The 14637-nt window shown below is 42.5% G+C and overlaps 1 protein-coding gene across 8 annotated transcripts in view; it reads right to left on the bottom strand.

The window, feature by feature from the left end:
• The window catches only part of slc8a3 (solute carrier family 8 member 3), an 85875-nt gene that overhangs the window by 13639 nt on the left and 57599 nt on the right, over window positions 1-14637 (bottom strand). For 2 of the 8 annotated variants that reach the window (XM_061082943.1, XM_061082947.1), the window contains exon 3: window positions 5272-5298. The exons of 3 other annotated variants lie outside the window; for them this stretch is intronic. In XM_061082943.1, the coding sequence (XP_060938926.1) occupies window positions 5272-5298 (27 nt within the window). Of the gene's footprint in view, window positions 1-1312; window positions 1322-5271; window positions 5299-6912; window positions 6942-11629; window positions 11638-14637 lie in introns of all 8 variants that reach the window. 3 more of the 8 variants (XM_061082948.1, XM_061082942.1, XM_061082941.1) reach the window with 3 other exon arrangements.

The raw sequence follows: 14637 nt of genomic DNA, 5'->3' as shown, positions 1-14637 counted from the left end.
CTTTCAATACGCACGCTGTGTAACGCGTCCATCATCTTGTTCTGCTGTCTCCGTGTTTCTGACGGCGTGGAGTCGGAGTCAAAACGCCGGCTTCGCTCCGTACTTCATCTTCTGAGTCGGGGGGGCTGCACTGAGCGAGCTGATGATTTAACTGAACGCCGGATGATTCCTCTCCACGTCCTCATAAAGGTCTTCGCCGTCTGAGATGTCATGTTTTCCATCTCGCTGGGCTAATTAAAGCGGCGACGTGCAGCGTTCTGACATCAGATAAATCGTTCACACGTTCATTTTGAGATATTAGGCTGATTACTGTAAACAAATACTGTCGTTGCCAAGAGAATGAGCAGAGTCACAGCAAAGTGTTTTCATGTTGAGCTGCAGCGAGTTGAGTTTTGGCCTGAAATCTTCTCACTTCTAACAGTTAAATCCTCAGTGATGGAACTTTACAATTAGATTTTGATGTTTCTGAATATTAGAAAGAGAGCAGTTAAATATGACTTTATCTGAAAGTAACTTTTGTTTTTTGTCAATAGATTGAGATTTTTAAAAATATGTTTAATACCTCAAACCTTTCATCTGCAAGATTACGCAAAAAACACTTTCAGGGAGCAGACAAGGAAGGATATGAGGAAAGGAATAAAGAAGGGAGGAGGAGAAGGATGGAAATTATGAAACAAGATAAACAGGGAAAGAAAGTAAATAAGAGAAGGGCGGACAGAAGGAGAGGGGAAGAGAGGGAAGGAATATCGAGGTTGAGAAGTAAAGATAAAAGAAGAAAGGAAGGATTTAAGAATAAAAAACAAAGAACAGGAGGAGATAAATTAGAGAATCAATGAACAAAAGTAAAAAGAAAGGATGGAAATATATAAGAATGAATGAAATGAAAGAAGGAGGGGTACAAAGATGGAGGGATAAATAAAGAATAGAAGATAGAAGGACGGGGAAATTTAAAGGACATAGGACTGAAGAAAAGATGAAAAACAGAAATATAAAAGGGATGAAAAGAGAGAAAGAAAGACCGACCCTCTTCCAATAAAGAAGGGAAAGTACTTTAACATTGCAAGATGGTGTTTTTCAAATTTTCTGTTCAACTCTCAGAGAATAAGTCATTGATCTTGATCTTGAATCTGACATCTTTAGGAAACTGATATTTATGAGTATGTGCAATTTGGTGCGGATCAGAATGAGAAATAGGGTCAGTATGTTAAATATATTAACAAACGATAAATATCACAATAGCACATATGTCTCGACCAAACCACTACCTCTGGTTTCTTTACTTCTTTGCTCTCCACCCTTCCCTCCTCTCTGCCTCCATCTCCTCTCAGTGCCATTTGTATGCTCTTTCCCTGCCTCTTGTCTTTCTCTTCCTGTGATTTGTGCAGTCCAGATGTGACACTAGACACACTGGACACACTGGACACACAGGACACACTGGAGACACTGGACACACTGGACACACAGGACACACTGGAGACACTGGACACACAGGACACACAGGACACACTGGACACACAGGACACACTGGACACACAGGACACACTGGACACACTGGACACACTGGACAAACTGGACACACTGGACACACTGGACACACTGGACACACAGGACACACTGGACACACTGGACACACTGGACACACTGGACACACAGGACACACAGGACACACTGGACACACAGGACACACTGGAGACACTGGACACACAGGACACACTGGACACACAGGACACACTGGACACACTGGACACACTGGCCCATCTGGACACACTGGACACACTGGAGACGATGGACACACTGGACACACTGGACACACAGGACACACTGGAGACACTTGACACACTGGACACACTGGACACACTAGACAGGCCGGAGACTCTGTGCAGTGCAGATCGAGTGAGGACGAGCTCCCTCTACATTTTAACAGTCTGTTTATTCTGCAGCCAGATCAGCCTCACTGCCGCGTCGGCAGCAGGCAATTACTGAGCAGATCACCAACCCCGATAATGTCATCAGACCAGGGCTCACACACACACACAGAGACACACACACACACACATTCAAACACACACACACACACACACACACACACACACACACACACACACACACACACACACACACACACACACACACACACACACACACACATACACACACACACACACACACACACACACACACACATACACACACACACACACACACACACACACAGATAAAGACACTTAATTATACAGTTCATAAGTTCACGGCTCAGTCACCATTCTTCACACACTTACTCACACAAACACACAAACAGACGCGATGAAAAATGCACAAATTACAGCTCTTGTTTTCATATTTCATGACTATGAATATATTGTCCTTTTTACTTCACTACTTTGATTCGACAGCAGCCGTCATTGATTCTTTTTCAGATTCAGATTTTATTCATGAAAAGTAAGATGAACTCATAAAATACATTCTATACTAATTATATCGTCTTTGAAGCTCGACACAAACTTTTTCCATCAAACAGTCAATTTATAAAAGTCTGTCTCCAGGAAGTCCTCACAGCAGAATATTAAATCGACTGGGAGCAGAACTGAATGCAGGGATTCATATGTAGTGAAGAATACTCACACTGTCGTACAATTACTTCATTAAAATTATATAGAAACTGTTTTATCCGAAAAGAAACAACTCTGACCTCCTGTGTTCAAATACAACATTTTGTTTCGTTGTCAGAAACTTTAAAAAACAAAGTCACGCTTATTCCTTATAGCACCAAACAGACAATAGTCAGAATCCCGACGGCCACTAGGGGGCAGTCATTTGAACGAAAACACTTGTAATTTTTATGATCCTGATACGATCTTGAACCAGATCTTGAGAGCGTACACATAATGCTTGAAGATGGATGTAGCTCACACTGGTGATCGTCATAGCAACAACACCCAATCAATTTCCTGCTTGAGCACACAACAACACACAGCTCGTTCCTGTGGTGATATTTCATGCTAGCTATCAATGCAATGCTAAAGTGATGTAAAGGGAACTGCCTCTGCTCCTCATGACTCAATCTGATGTTTGACGTCAGACAGTATTTGCATTGATTTGATTGGCTGGTGGCTGTGATACCCCCCCATTCACAGTGAATGACCAGCGTCTCCATGAAGTAACCAATACACACGTATCCATAGAGGTGTCCTCACTGTGCTGAGCTCATCAGGGACGGGCGTGTCTCTCGTCAGCTCGCGGTGATGCAGTGTGACCACCGCGATGACATCATCATTGTAACCCTGAGCACGATGATTAAAAGCCTTCGCTCGCTTCCGCCTCCGAGTCGCCGGTTCTCCACGGAGGAAAAGCCCCAAGGATCAACTTATCATACACAGCATTAATGCCTGGATCACTTTTATCCATTTTCCACTGAGGACTGCGGAGGAAGTAACTTTTATTTAGTTAATACTTCCATGTCTCACGCCGTGGGCACGAGACAGCCGGAGAGTGAATATTTTATCATGTGTGTTTAAAGAATTTTTGTCCTAAATGAGACGTCGTCCAGAACGACTGGTTCCACAGGGTTAAAGCAAACAATTCAGGCGGGTAAGTCTTTAGTTGACTTAAAAATAATCATGTTCCAAACTGAAAGCTCCGGTTTATTCAGGTTCCCGATCAGATGATAGTGTTCTTCAGGTCAACAGGAAAATAAACCCATTCTGTCTTTCTTTGACCTATTTACAGTGGAACACATGTAAAGACTGTAAACGTCATGTTTTCTGTCCCTTTCTCTTTCTGATTGTTTCTTCAGGTGAACCAGAAACCTTTAAGTGCTGCTGTTGGTTCAAAAAATGAACATGAACTTCAGTGTTTAACTCGAGCTCCAGATGAAGAGAGGCTGCTCAAAGCTTCTTGTCACATCAGATACACAAAATACTACAGCACAGATACACAAGATACTACAGCACTCTACACAAAGTATCACTGAGGTCAAAGACAGACAGAGATGCAGTTATTCAGCTGCAATTTTAAAAAAGGCCCAGCAGACGCTTTATTCACATCTGGATTTATCAAATTGGACACACTCATAAATATCAGGCCCCTTAAGGTTATTTAAATTAAGATCCATGAATTATTCTCAGAGAAATCAACAAAAAGTTTGAAAATCTCCCAATTTCACGCCAGAAGTTTCCCTGGATCCGTGAGCGTCACGGAAAGTCTTGATTTATTCCTGTCAGGTCGATGTTATCAGGTGAGAGCAGAAGCTCCGCCCACCTGAGACACACTCCATCTCCCAGAGCGTCTGGGTCACTTATCACCGTGAAGCTTTATTGCAAAAAATACAGTGACAATATCTGACGAATATGTGCATAAATATTTGTAACTGAATCCTTTTTATAAGGTTATTATTGTGAAATATTAGTCCTGGAACTTGTATTTGAATGAAAATTCATATATTTAAAAATCTTTAAGATATTCCCCACATTTTCCATACCATTTATTTTTGGCATTAATCTCTTAGGATGACACGTGAGGCTGAAGTATGAGAAGGTCATCACTGACACCAACACTAATGAGGGTCCAGGCAGAAGGCCGGGGCCCCTGCTGCCCCCCCGACGCTGTGGAGGGCCACCAGCATGGCAGCTCATCCATATCTCCACACACCTCTCAGGAACAATTACCGCACCTTCTCATCCCCCTCCTCCACCTCTACAGGCGTCCTTCCCCACTTTCCCTCGCTCCCTCTCCTCCCAGCTTGAGATTCAACAGTTCAATTTAAATCCATTACACCTCAGCCCCTGACAGCGTGCGCCATGGTAACTGTTACTAGACAACCATCTGGGTTGTGACTCCTCTTCCACAGCGAAGCCCACCGGCAGCCGGGTGATGCACTGAACTGCACGTGAGGCATTTTTCAAAATATAAGCTCTTGTGTCGTTCGCTATAAGTGACAGTTCCCGTCCTTCAAAATGCAAACCACATCCAGGCCGGGTTGGGATCGCATCATAAATCACATCAGGCTGACGGAACGAGCTGTATTTGTTTAGAAGGAGCATCACTGGGATCCGGAGCAGGGGAATGAATCTAATCCGATAACAAGACGCCAACCTTCTATTGTCATTCTGCGTGCGAGCCTGCCCCTGTCGCCCGGCTATCTGCCGAGCATGACGCTGAGTAAATGTGGATAAGACTGCAGCAGCAGAAGTAGCCCGACTTCACCGCTGCGTCCTTGAAGAAAGAATAAAGACACAGTAAATCACAGACATGTCGTCTCGCATGCACACAAACCAGTGTTCAACAGCAGAGTAATCACGTCTGAGACAGTCTGCGCTGACCTCTGCTGTTCGGGGGGGGTTTGAGTTCACACTGCATCGTCTGGATTCAAGGGAAGTTGGTCCAACAATGTAAATACAAATAATAAAAAAGAAGATGTGCGAGCGTGTCATCACAATCAGGGACAATCACAGGGGCCGGTCACACAATAACACAGCATCCCTGAATTACCATTTAATTGCGTGTTGATACAATCAATGCTGCTGCTGTGATTGTTAGCTCGGTGCTAGCAAAGGGGGAGGAGCTTCATCTCTGTGTTCTCTTCTAAAGGAATGACTCGGAAAAAACACTCAGGGACATCTGCGGAAATGATTGCTGCCATGAAGGCGACACAAACTTTACTTAAAACGTTATTATGTTCCTTCAGAACTTCATAATTTCAAAGCCACAATTTCTCTCAGGAAACTGCAGGACATGGTGTCAACAGAGCAGAGGCGTAGCTCTGATGGATTTAAAGAGAAATTCATTATAAAGTGGAACTTCACTCCTGAATCGAAGTTCAGATTCAGCTTTCGAACCAACAGCAGCACTAAAAGAGTTCACCTGAGGAAACAGCATCACACAAAGGACAGAAAACATGAAGTTTGTGTGTCTCTACATGTGAAGTGTCTCCATCGAAATTTAAATAATGCCTTAAGAACACAATGCTGGGAGGAAGCACTAAGATCAAAAGATGGTCTGAAACCCTGGGTGGCGTAAAGGCCCATATATGTAGATATCTTTTCTATAAGTGTGGCAATGAATGTGATTTTAAAACCAGAACTATTGTGTTTTATCAAAGAACAGTGTTACAATTTAATTTGCAGCTAAAAAAACTAATTTAAGTGCATTATCTCTGTAAATGTAAGTCTTTAATTTATCACTAATGCAAATGCGAACAAATTTCCTCCTGCAACTTCAAGTGTTTAATGTGAAATACACAGAAAACCAAATATTTAAACTTTGTTGACACCTGAGATCATCCATCAAAAAGAATGTGGAGAAAATAATGATTTTTTTACAAAAACATTTCTCATCCTTTTAAAATATTGCAGGGAGAAAATAGCACAAGTCGGAGCAGCTTCTGCCGGCTGATGAAATCAGATTCTAGTTGCTCGTGACATGATGGAGTTTGTTGCAATGCAAACAGATAAAGTTCAGGCCTCGGAGGAATTTCTCACAAATTAGATACTTGAAAAGTGTTTGGATTTCTGGGACCTTCAGTATTAAAGCAGACTTGCTAATACTCCAAGAAACCACAGGCCAAATTAACCAGGGTTGACATAAGGATTCTCGAGGATTACACCTTTAAATAACGCAGGTGCTCATCTCCTAAATGACTATTTTTCAATCAGAGGAAGTCCAGTAATGTAGAAAGTGCATTAACTCTTCATAACCTTCATTATCACGCCTCTGACATTCCTCCTCGTGACTCCAGGAAGAACCGGAGCTTTAATGAAGTCGGGTTCTGAGAATGCCTGAACAGCGCCGGGCTCCCATTTGAATTAAATCTATTCATCCGTGCCAGTGTGATTTCTCTTTGGTGCTGAGGCAACCGCAGGACCTCTGAGTCGTGACATTTGTGCCGTGGCTGGTGGAGCAGGCCGGGAGGTGAACACCCCCCCACCCCCCAATTCCAGACCCAGCTCAATACGTAGGCTTCGACTGGAATGACGAAGGTAAGAGGTAAAAGAAAAGTCTGCAGCGCATGTTTGTGATCAGATCTCAGATATTTACACCTGAGCAAAAATAAGATGCTCCCAAATGAGACTTCATCTCGATCTCAGGATCCCTGAAGGATTCCTGCAGGTGGACGAGTCCTCGGGGCGTCTTCTGTGATTACACCATCATCTTGACTTTAATCCACTACTCGCATGGGGAACAGTATCAGTGTCACACACTGTTCTAATTCGCGAAGTCTCTTGATATACAGGTAATCCCTCTAAAGATTTCAATATTAATTGTGTCATCTGTATTCAAAGAGCGCCTTGATAACGAGCCAGGAACCAGCCCAGAGACTTGGCTGATAACAGAGAAGGGATTTAGAGTGAAGGCAAACTTCTAACCCTTTAGGGTTAATCCTAACCCTTAAGCTATTTTGCTTTCGTAGAGTGAGAAGAGAAGATCAAGCCACTCATGTCAGCTAAGATTTGAAGAAAACACTCAAAATAAAAATAATGTTATTGTCAGGATTAAGAAAATAAAATATCTGCTTCATGGAGCTCGTAAACCACAAAGACTGAACCGAATCGAGACAGAGGATTTCCTATTCACGTTACCAGCTTGTCCCGATCTTACCGTTGCATTGTTAGCTACTTTGAGCCGCTAGCTGGTTATTTTCAAGGGCGAGCAATTAATCCTGGAATAGGTCGGCCTGAATATAATCCACCTGTGGGATTAGTTTGTTGCTCAGGAGTAGAAGGACAGATTTATTGGTCATTTAAAGGATGTTTCTAAATGGGACAATAGTCATGTTATAAACCTTTTGTTTATCAAACTATTTCTTTCGCTAACAGGACGTCGGAGAACAAAGAAGCAGAGAGTTGTGGTCGGGGAACTTCACTAAACTCACTAAACTGACATTCGCCTTGTATTTACTGCACATGAGAGTTTTATTCTTTCCCTTATCAGAGAAGTTTAGCACATCCTTCCTGAACTCAGCTGTGCCACGTCCCTGACTCGCCTGCCAGCAGGGGGCGGGGTTACAGCCTCCGCGGCGAGCGACAGCTGTTCCCCATCGCTCACTCGCCGAGCTCCCGCTGCCTCCGCCTGAAACAAGGGCAGAGCCGGACCAGCCTCTGGGAAACCGACGGTAGAAGCACCGGGAGACAGGTCCCAGCAGATCAGTGCGTGTCATTAGCTGAGGTGATAATGGATTTGGCTTTGTGGGAGGTTTCACTGTGTAATGATGCGTGTGATGGCCCACGCCCTCGATTAACGATATATTGGATCTAAACTGGATCTAATTGAACTGATCCCAATGTTCAAAGTGTCATTTGATGAGCAAACGGGATTAAATAAATCGACAGATCCACAGACGATCACTTCCTGTGTGACCTCGTGAGGATCCCAGCAGCTGGTTCTCCTCATGCTGTGGGAAATACTCTGTTTCCTCCGGGACGCTTTGGAACAGATGTGTCCTCACGAGCTGCGGGTGCTGTGGGAGCTTCCGTCGTACAATCAAGTACACGGCAGCATAATCCATCCCACACACACACCTGTGCAGCACAAATCATATTTGTCCTTCTAATCTGAATGAGCTTAATATGAAAACACGACAAAGGACGGAGCATGAAGGAATTTTTCTAGAAAATCCTCGGCAGCAATCATCCTCCAAAACAAAACAAAAATGAGGACTGAGGTCAGAATGATGCTGAGCGACTAATCCAGGATCCACGTTACTCAACATCTCTACACAGAAAAAGGTTTTAAACTTGTTCAACAATTCGTGGTGCTTTAAAAATATGATCTGATTGAGGTCACGTTGAATATTTAGTTTCAAGAGCTTTGAAAATATAAACCAATATAACTATCTTCATTATTTTCATTATCAGGATAATAAAAAATGTTCCCTTCTCTGATTTAAGATAGAATGTTTCCGTCATTGTCTCTTTTCTCCAAACTGGAAAAAATACAGTTAAAAAGACTTAGAATTCCTAAACCCTATATATTGTGTATATTAAACAGACATTTCTATATAGATTGAGTAAATTTCCCCATGATGTTTTACAGTGGACACTTCTGGTGCACGTACTTTAGCCGTGACGCTGACTCCTCCTTGGATTTTCAGCATCACAGTGAAATTGCCTGAAACCATCAGCAGCTCCACTCTGACCTCCTGGCACATCCACCGGTGCCATCTGTAACGGCTGGTGGGGCCGGCGATAAGGAAACGGAGTCTTTATCTCGGCCCAATTAGGCAGCTAATTGATTCAATACCAGTCATTTAGGTTTTTCCCTCCTGAGGACTGAGCACCTCGGCCCTTTGAGCAGACGTGAGGTCCCATGAGCAGAGCAGCCCGAGGCCACGGAGCCGGGGGATTCTCATCTGCAGTTGAAAAGACATCAGGGGTAAATCTGAAGATATTGACAGGTCACTGATTGAGCTGTAACTGGCCAATATATAATAATGGGTACATGTACTACACGTTTATGGATGTTGACTTTGCAGTGCACGCTCTAAACCTGCCTGATTGAAATGGGATGTTTGCTTTCTCTGTTTCCTTTCTGAAACTTTAAAAATGACTCAAACCTAAATGACTCTAGGTGTAAAGATGATAAGATCAACAGCTCTCGAGACACGTGAGACAGTATCAGACATGAATTATTACATGGATGCGACAACATTTTCCTCCTCTGAAGTTGTTGCTATTTACAGTTAATGTAGTTCTCATTTCTCCAGCACATCAGTATTCTGAGGAGGAGAATTACAGATGCTGAAAGGAAGAGATTAATCCGAGGTGAGATCCAGGGTTGACAAAGGGATGATGATCGTCTTTCTAAAGCAACACATGCGGCCGCTTCACGAAACTCCCGGAGTCACAGAGATTCATTCAGTCCGTGACCTCGGCGAAGGGAACGTAATGAGCTGTAAGTTACATTACTCAACTCAGGAGGTTTCACATCCAACCTCCAGTGGCTGCTCCAGGTTTCATGTGGTTAGGATAGTTATCAAAGCTCAGGGGGACGGTGCTTTAATATTTAATCAGTGTTTAAAGCTGGAATAAAGCTCATACACACATGTTCATGCAGAAACTAAATCACTCCACACACACACACACACACACACACATAATGATGTAACATTGCTCCAAATTACACTTCTAATTATAGAAGATGAAGTTTCACCTCATCAGCAGAAGGAGCCTGTGACGGAGAGTTAGAAGACAGTTTCAATTTATCTTCAGAATCAGTGGTTTCTAAACTGTTTGACTTGTGACGCACACACAGTTGTTGCCGTTGTTTGGTTTTGTTTGTGTTGATGAGCTGTGAGAACACTGTGGTCCATTTGTGCGATTGCGCAAAAAAACGACTGAATGGATTTCCACAAAACTTGGTGGAAGGATGGGACACGGCTACAGAGAGATCCCATTACATCTGGACACATCTGGACAAAAGGGCCGGGCCAGGATTGGTTTTATCACTTTCTTTAACATTTCATTATTGGACATTTTCACCAATTTCCCTGGGAATTAAACTTGGATCATGACTTATGATCATGTCTTTTGGGCCTTGGCTGATGCATGTACTACATAGACTCATATTTAATATCTGGAAGGTATCACAAATTACAGTTGCTACAGCTAAAATACACATATTAGACTGGAAACTGGTAGAGGAAAGCCGGAGCAAGGAAGGTTGAAATAATAACAATGATTAGCGGCACCTTATTTATATATATATAATTTGTGGCTCAGAGTCATTAAAGGCTAAATGTAATATCCTGTAAAGTCATTTTTGGTCTATATCCATTTACCTAAGTCATATCTATATACTTAAGTTTAATCAATGTGAAGCTATGACGCAGTTTAATTAAGACGTGATGTAAATGATTTAATTTCCTAATAGTGTGGCCCAAGAGTTGATTTGATTTCAGCATTTTGCCCTGATGTATACACGTGTCTGTGTGTGTGTGTGTGTGTGTGTGTCTGTGTGTGTTTGTGTGTGTGTGTGTGTGTGTGTGTGAGATGAAGAGCTTTGTGCCAAGCTCAAACAACAGCAAGTGAAGTGCCCTCAGACGCCATGAGAGCTCCCTCACATTTCTCTACGCCGGGTCTGATTTGAATGGAAAGTGGCAGGGTGGGAGATGGATTACCGCAGGGGGAAAGGGGGGGGGCATTAATCCTAACGCCGTGCACACACACACACACACACGCACACACATGCATTAACACACTCGCGCATGATAGTGTAACATTTTGCGTGACAAACACAGAAAGGCTCGAAATGAGATGAGTTCTTGCTTTAGTGTTCGGCCTCATTCAGGTTCCTGGAAGAATACCCACTCACCCCTCCCCCCGCACATGAGTGATGATGATGCCATGTCTGTAGTATAATTTTTCAAATGTGTCCTTTGAAGGCCCAATGTTGCCCAGCCCCCCCACCCTCTCCTCTCATCTACTCATCCTTTTAGACACCAAAGAGCAAATTTTTCTGTCCTTTTATTTCCCTGTTCCTCAATCTGTCCATTCTTTGGACTTTTTATTTAAAACTATATACTTAAAATATAGATTTTTTTGTGAATTTATGCACATGGAGTTGTTGGTGAGGATGTCTGGAACATTTGAAAGTCTGGAACCAGAATAAAATAACCTTAATATCTTAAATTTCGTACAGTTTGAACTAGAATGACCCTCAGTACCAAACGTCCATTTAAATTCAATCAAACTGCAAATGTTAAAGTGAAATAAAAAAAATTCCTGGATCTTCACCGTGATACAGATCCAGACAAAAAGTTAACAAACTTTCCCCTGACACAAACCACATCCTCCCACCAATTTTCTTGGTTTTCTGTTAAGTAGCTTTTCCGTAATCTTGATTAAAACAAACCAACAAACAACCGGAAAGGAGTGAAAACACAACCTCCTCCTCAGAAGCGTTAATAAAGACCCAACATGTCCGGTGGAAACACAAACATGTCTCAGCACTTAAGTCACAGCTCAGAAACCTTGGAGGTGACTCTGACTGTGAGTCTGCAGCGTTGTGTTGTGTTTCAGAAGAGTGGCTCAACCAGAGGTGCTAATGGTATTGACCACTTCAGTACAAAGTAGAGAAGCTGGAGTTGGCAGTAAACAAAGGTCAGGGTGACCGGTGGTTTGAGAGCTTTCATTACTCAAACACTTTCCAAAGAGCCGAGACTCAGTCAGATCTGCGTCCTGGTGCACGAGCAGATCTAGAAACACCGAGATGACTGATGTAACAGCGAGTAATAATTTTAAAAAAGATCAGAGGGTTAAAAAAAGATCCGACAATTGTTTTTTTTAAATGTTGCGGCTTGTTTCATCTGTAATAGAGAGATAATAACTAAAGAAAGAAGGAGTTTAGTTGCAGAGCAGCGCTGGTGGAGAGATAAAAAAACAAACAAACAAAACCGGTCATAGAATATTCATCAATTCTGCTCCTCCACTCTGGCTTTAATAAGGAGGAAAACAAACCCAATCAGCCGCACATCATCTGTTATGAGCCACAATATAATCGCCACATTATATATGAAAAGTGGGAAATTATCATATCATTCACTTGGCTGCGATCCTGCAGCACCTCGTGAGAAACGTGTGAGCAGCCCGTCTGCTTAACGTCGCCTCGTGCTTTCCTCTAATTTCAAATCAAAGCCATTTCATCAGCACGAGCACATTCATAAAAGATGATCCTGTGCCCGGGAAACAATAGAGAAAAGCTTTTTCATTACCTCCTCATCACACGTAGATCAAACATTTATTACCTTTGATCAAACATTCATTACCTCCTGCATTTAAAAAGACTGCGTGGATTTATCTCCTTTTGCTCGTTGTCAACACTGTCTCTGTGCTTTCATTAGTGGAGCAGGTCGTGTTGTCGTCCTTCTAGGATCAGGATGATCAACAATGTGTAATGAATACACACGGGTCTGTCCACAGAGAGGTGGAGCAAAGGGGATTCACACTGATGAAGTCAAAGAAAAACAGCATCGAATGTGCAAAATATAGAACATTAAAGCTCCGAGCTCCTGAAAACACAAAGAGTTTCGTGTATTTCTTCTGTTCATGTACGAGCCAAAGAAAGGAGCTGTTTTGAACTCTGCAGAATAAACCTGAACATCTGCACAAGTCTTCATCAACTGCAGCATCTTCATCTCTGCCTCCGTGTGAGCAGATCTCGCTCTTCATCAACTTTTCCCGACACATGTTCTGTTCACAACAAACCTGCAGCAGAAAGCTTGACAAGGACATTTACGTGAATATTTGCTCATGCATTGTAAAGTGAGATCACGTTTCTCTCGTCCACTCCTTCGTGAGCAGTAAATCATGTGTTTATCAACACTTTGCAAAGTAACTGTAAGTTTCATATCTTTAATATTCGGCATATTGCATTGTGAGATTGTTTGCAGAGAGAATTTAACATGCACTATTAAAAGGAAATTAATCATTTTCTAATTTGGGGAATTTGTGAGAGAACTGAAGTCTGAACAATTCTTTTATTACTTAGGGTATATTAAACGCAGGAATTTATTTTCTTTAACTTCAGTAGAAAAGTTACGGTGGTACTTTTACACAGCTTTTACACACAGTACATTGTCAATTCACTTCAATAATAAATAGAACAACAGCAGAGACATGTAAAGTATAAAAAGAGTATCTGCATTTTGCAAGATAATAGATTTAACATGTTCGGCAACAACTTGGATTTGATTCAGGGAATTAAAGAGCAATGCTCCAGTGGTGCTTGTGTGTGCTTGTGTGTGAGTGTGTGTGTGTGTCTGTGTGTTAAGCCTGGGCCGACACACAGAGAGAGAATAAAGAATCCAGCAGCATCACAGAGGAGCGTTGGAGTGTTTGGAGTGATGCAGCCGTCACTCATCAGGACGTGCATCCTAAGCGCTCTTCATCATGACTCTCACTCTGAGAACTGGGGGGGGGCGGCACCACTCAGACAGCGCTGCCAGACCCAATAACGGAACCATAATGAGCTGTGGTGTTTGGAGTGTTAGATTCTGCACCCGGCGCACACCCGCTCCCGAGCCGCTCGCCGTCCCCTGGCCCTGAGCGTGGTTAGATAACACTGCGTTAGATAACGGTGCGTCTGAAGGGAAGTGCCTGTTGGCTTCTTTCAGCCGACGTTACCAACAACGAGACAACACACAGAAAAACTTATGATGAAAACTGGCTTTGATTTGAATTATTCTACGTCCTGCTTTTACTTCTCTCTGCACCTTGCTGAGGAAGACGCCTGAAGACAAGCTTGTCTTGAGCAGGAACGCGATCTCGCTGAGTAAGAGAAGAATACGTGACCTCACTGTGAACTGCTCACCAGCTACTACTTAGAAAAAAATTTACTTCATGGAGATAGACTTCCGTATAAAGTGTGAAATCTAGAAATTAGTACATAAAGCAATAAGTACTCAAAAGGCACATCTGGCAAGAATGAGTGTTATAATATGGGAAATGTATTTAAGTGTATTTACAGACGTCAGTATTCATGATTGAAAATCAACAATTACTATATAGTATATCACCTCAATATTAACAGCTATGTACCACTTCAGATTGTCCAAACATTTCCTTGTTCTTTCATGCTCATATTCATACAGACGCCATTGGTCTTCAAATATATAACAGGCTATCTAGCAAACTCTAATCTAGCAAA

This window comes from Limanda limanda, chromosome 12 (genome assembly GCF_963576545.1).
Source record: "Limanda limanda chromosome 12, fLimLim1.1, whole genome shotgun sequence".
Classification (NCBI taxonomy): domain Eukaryota; kingdom Metazoa; phylum Chordata; class Actinopteri; order Pleuronectiformes; family Pleuronectidae; genus Limanda; species Limanda limanda.
This window is presented reverse-complemented; position numbering and strand designations above follow the sequence as displayed.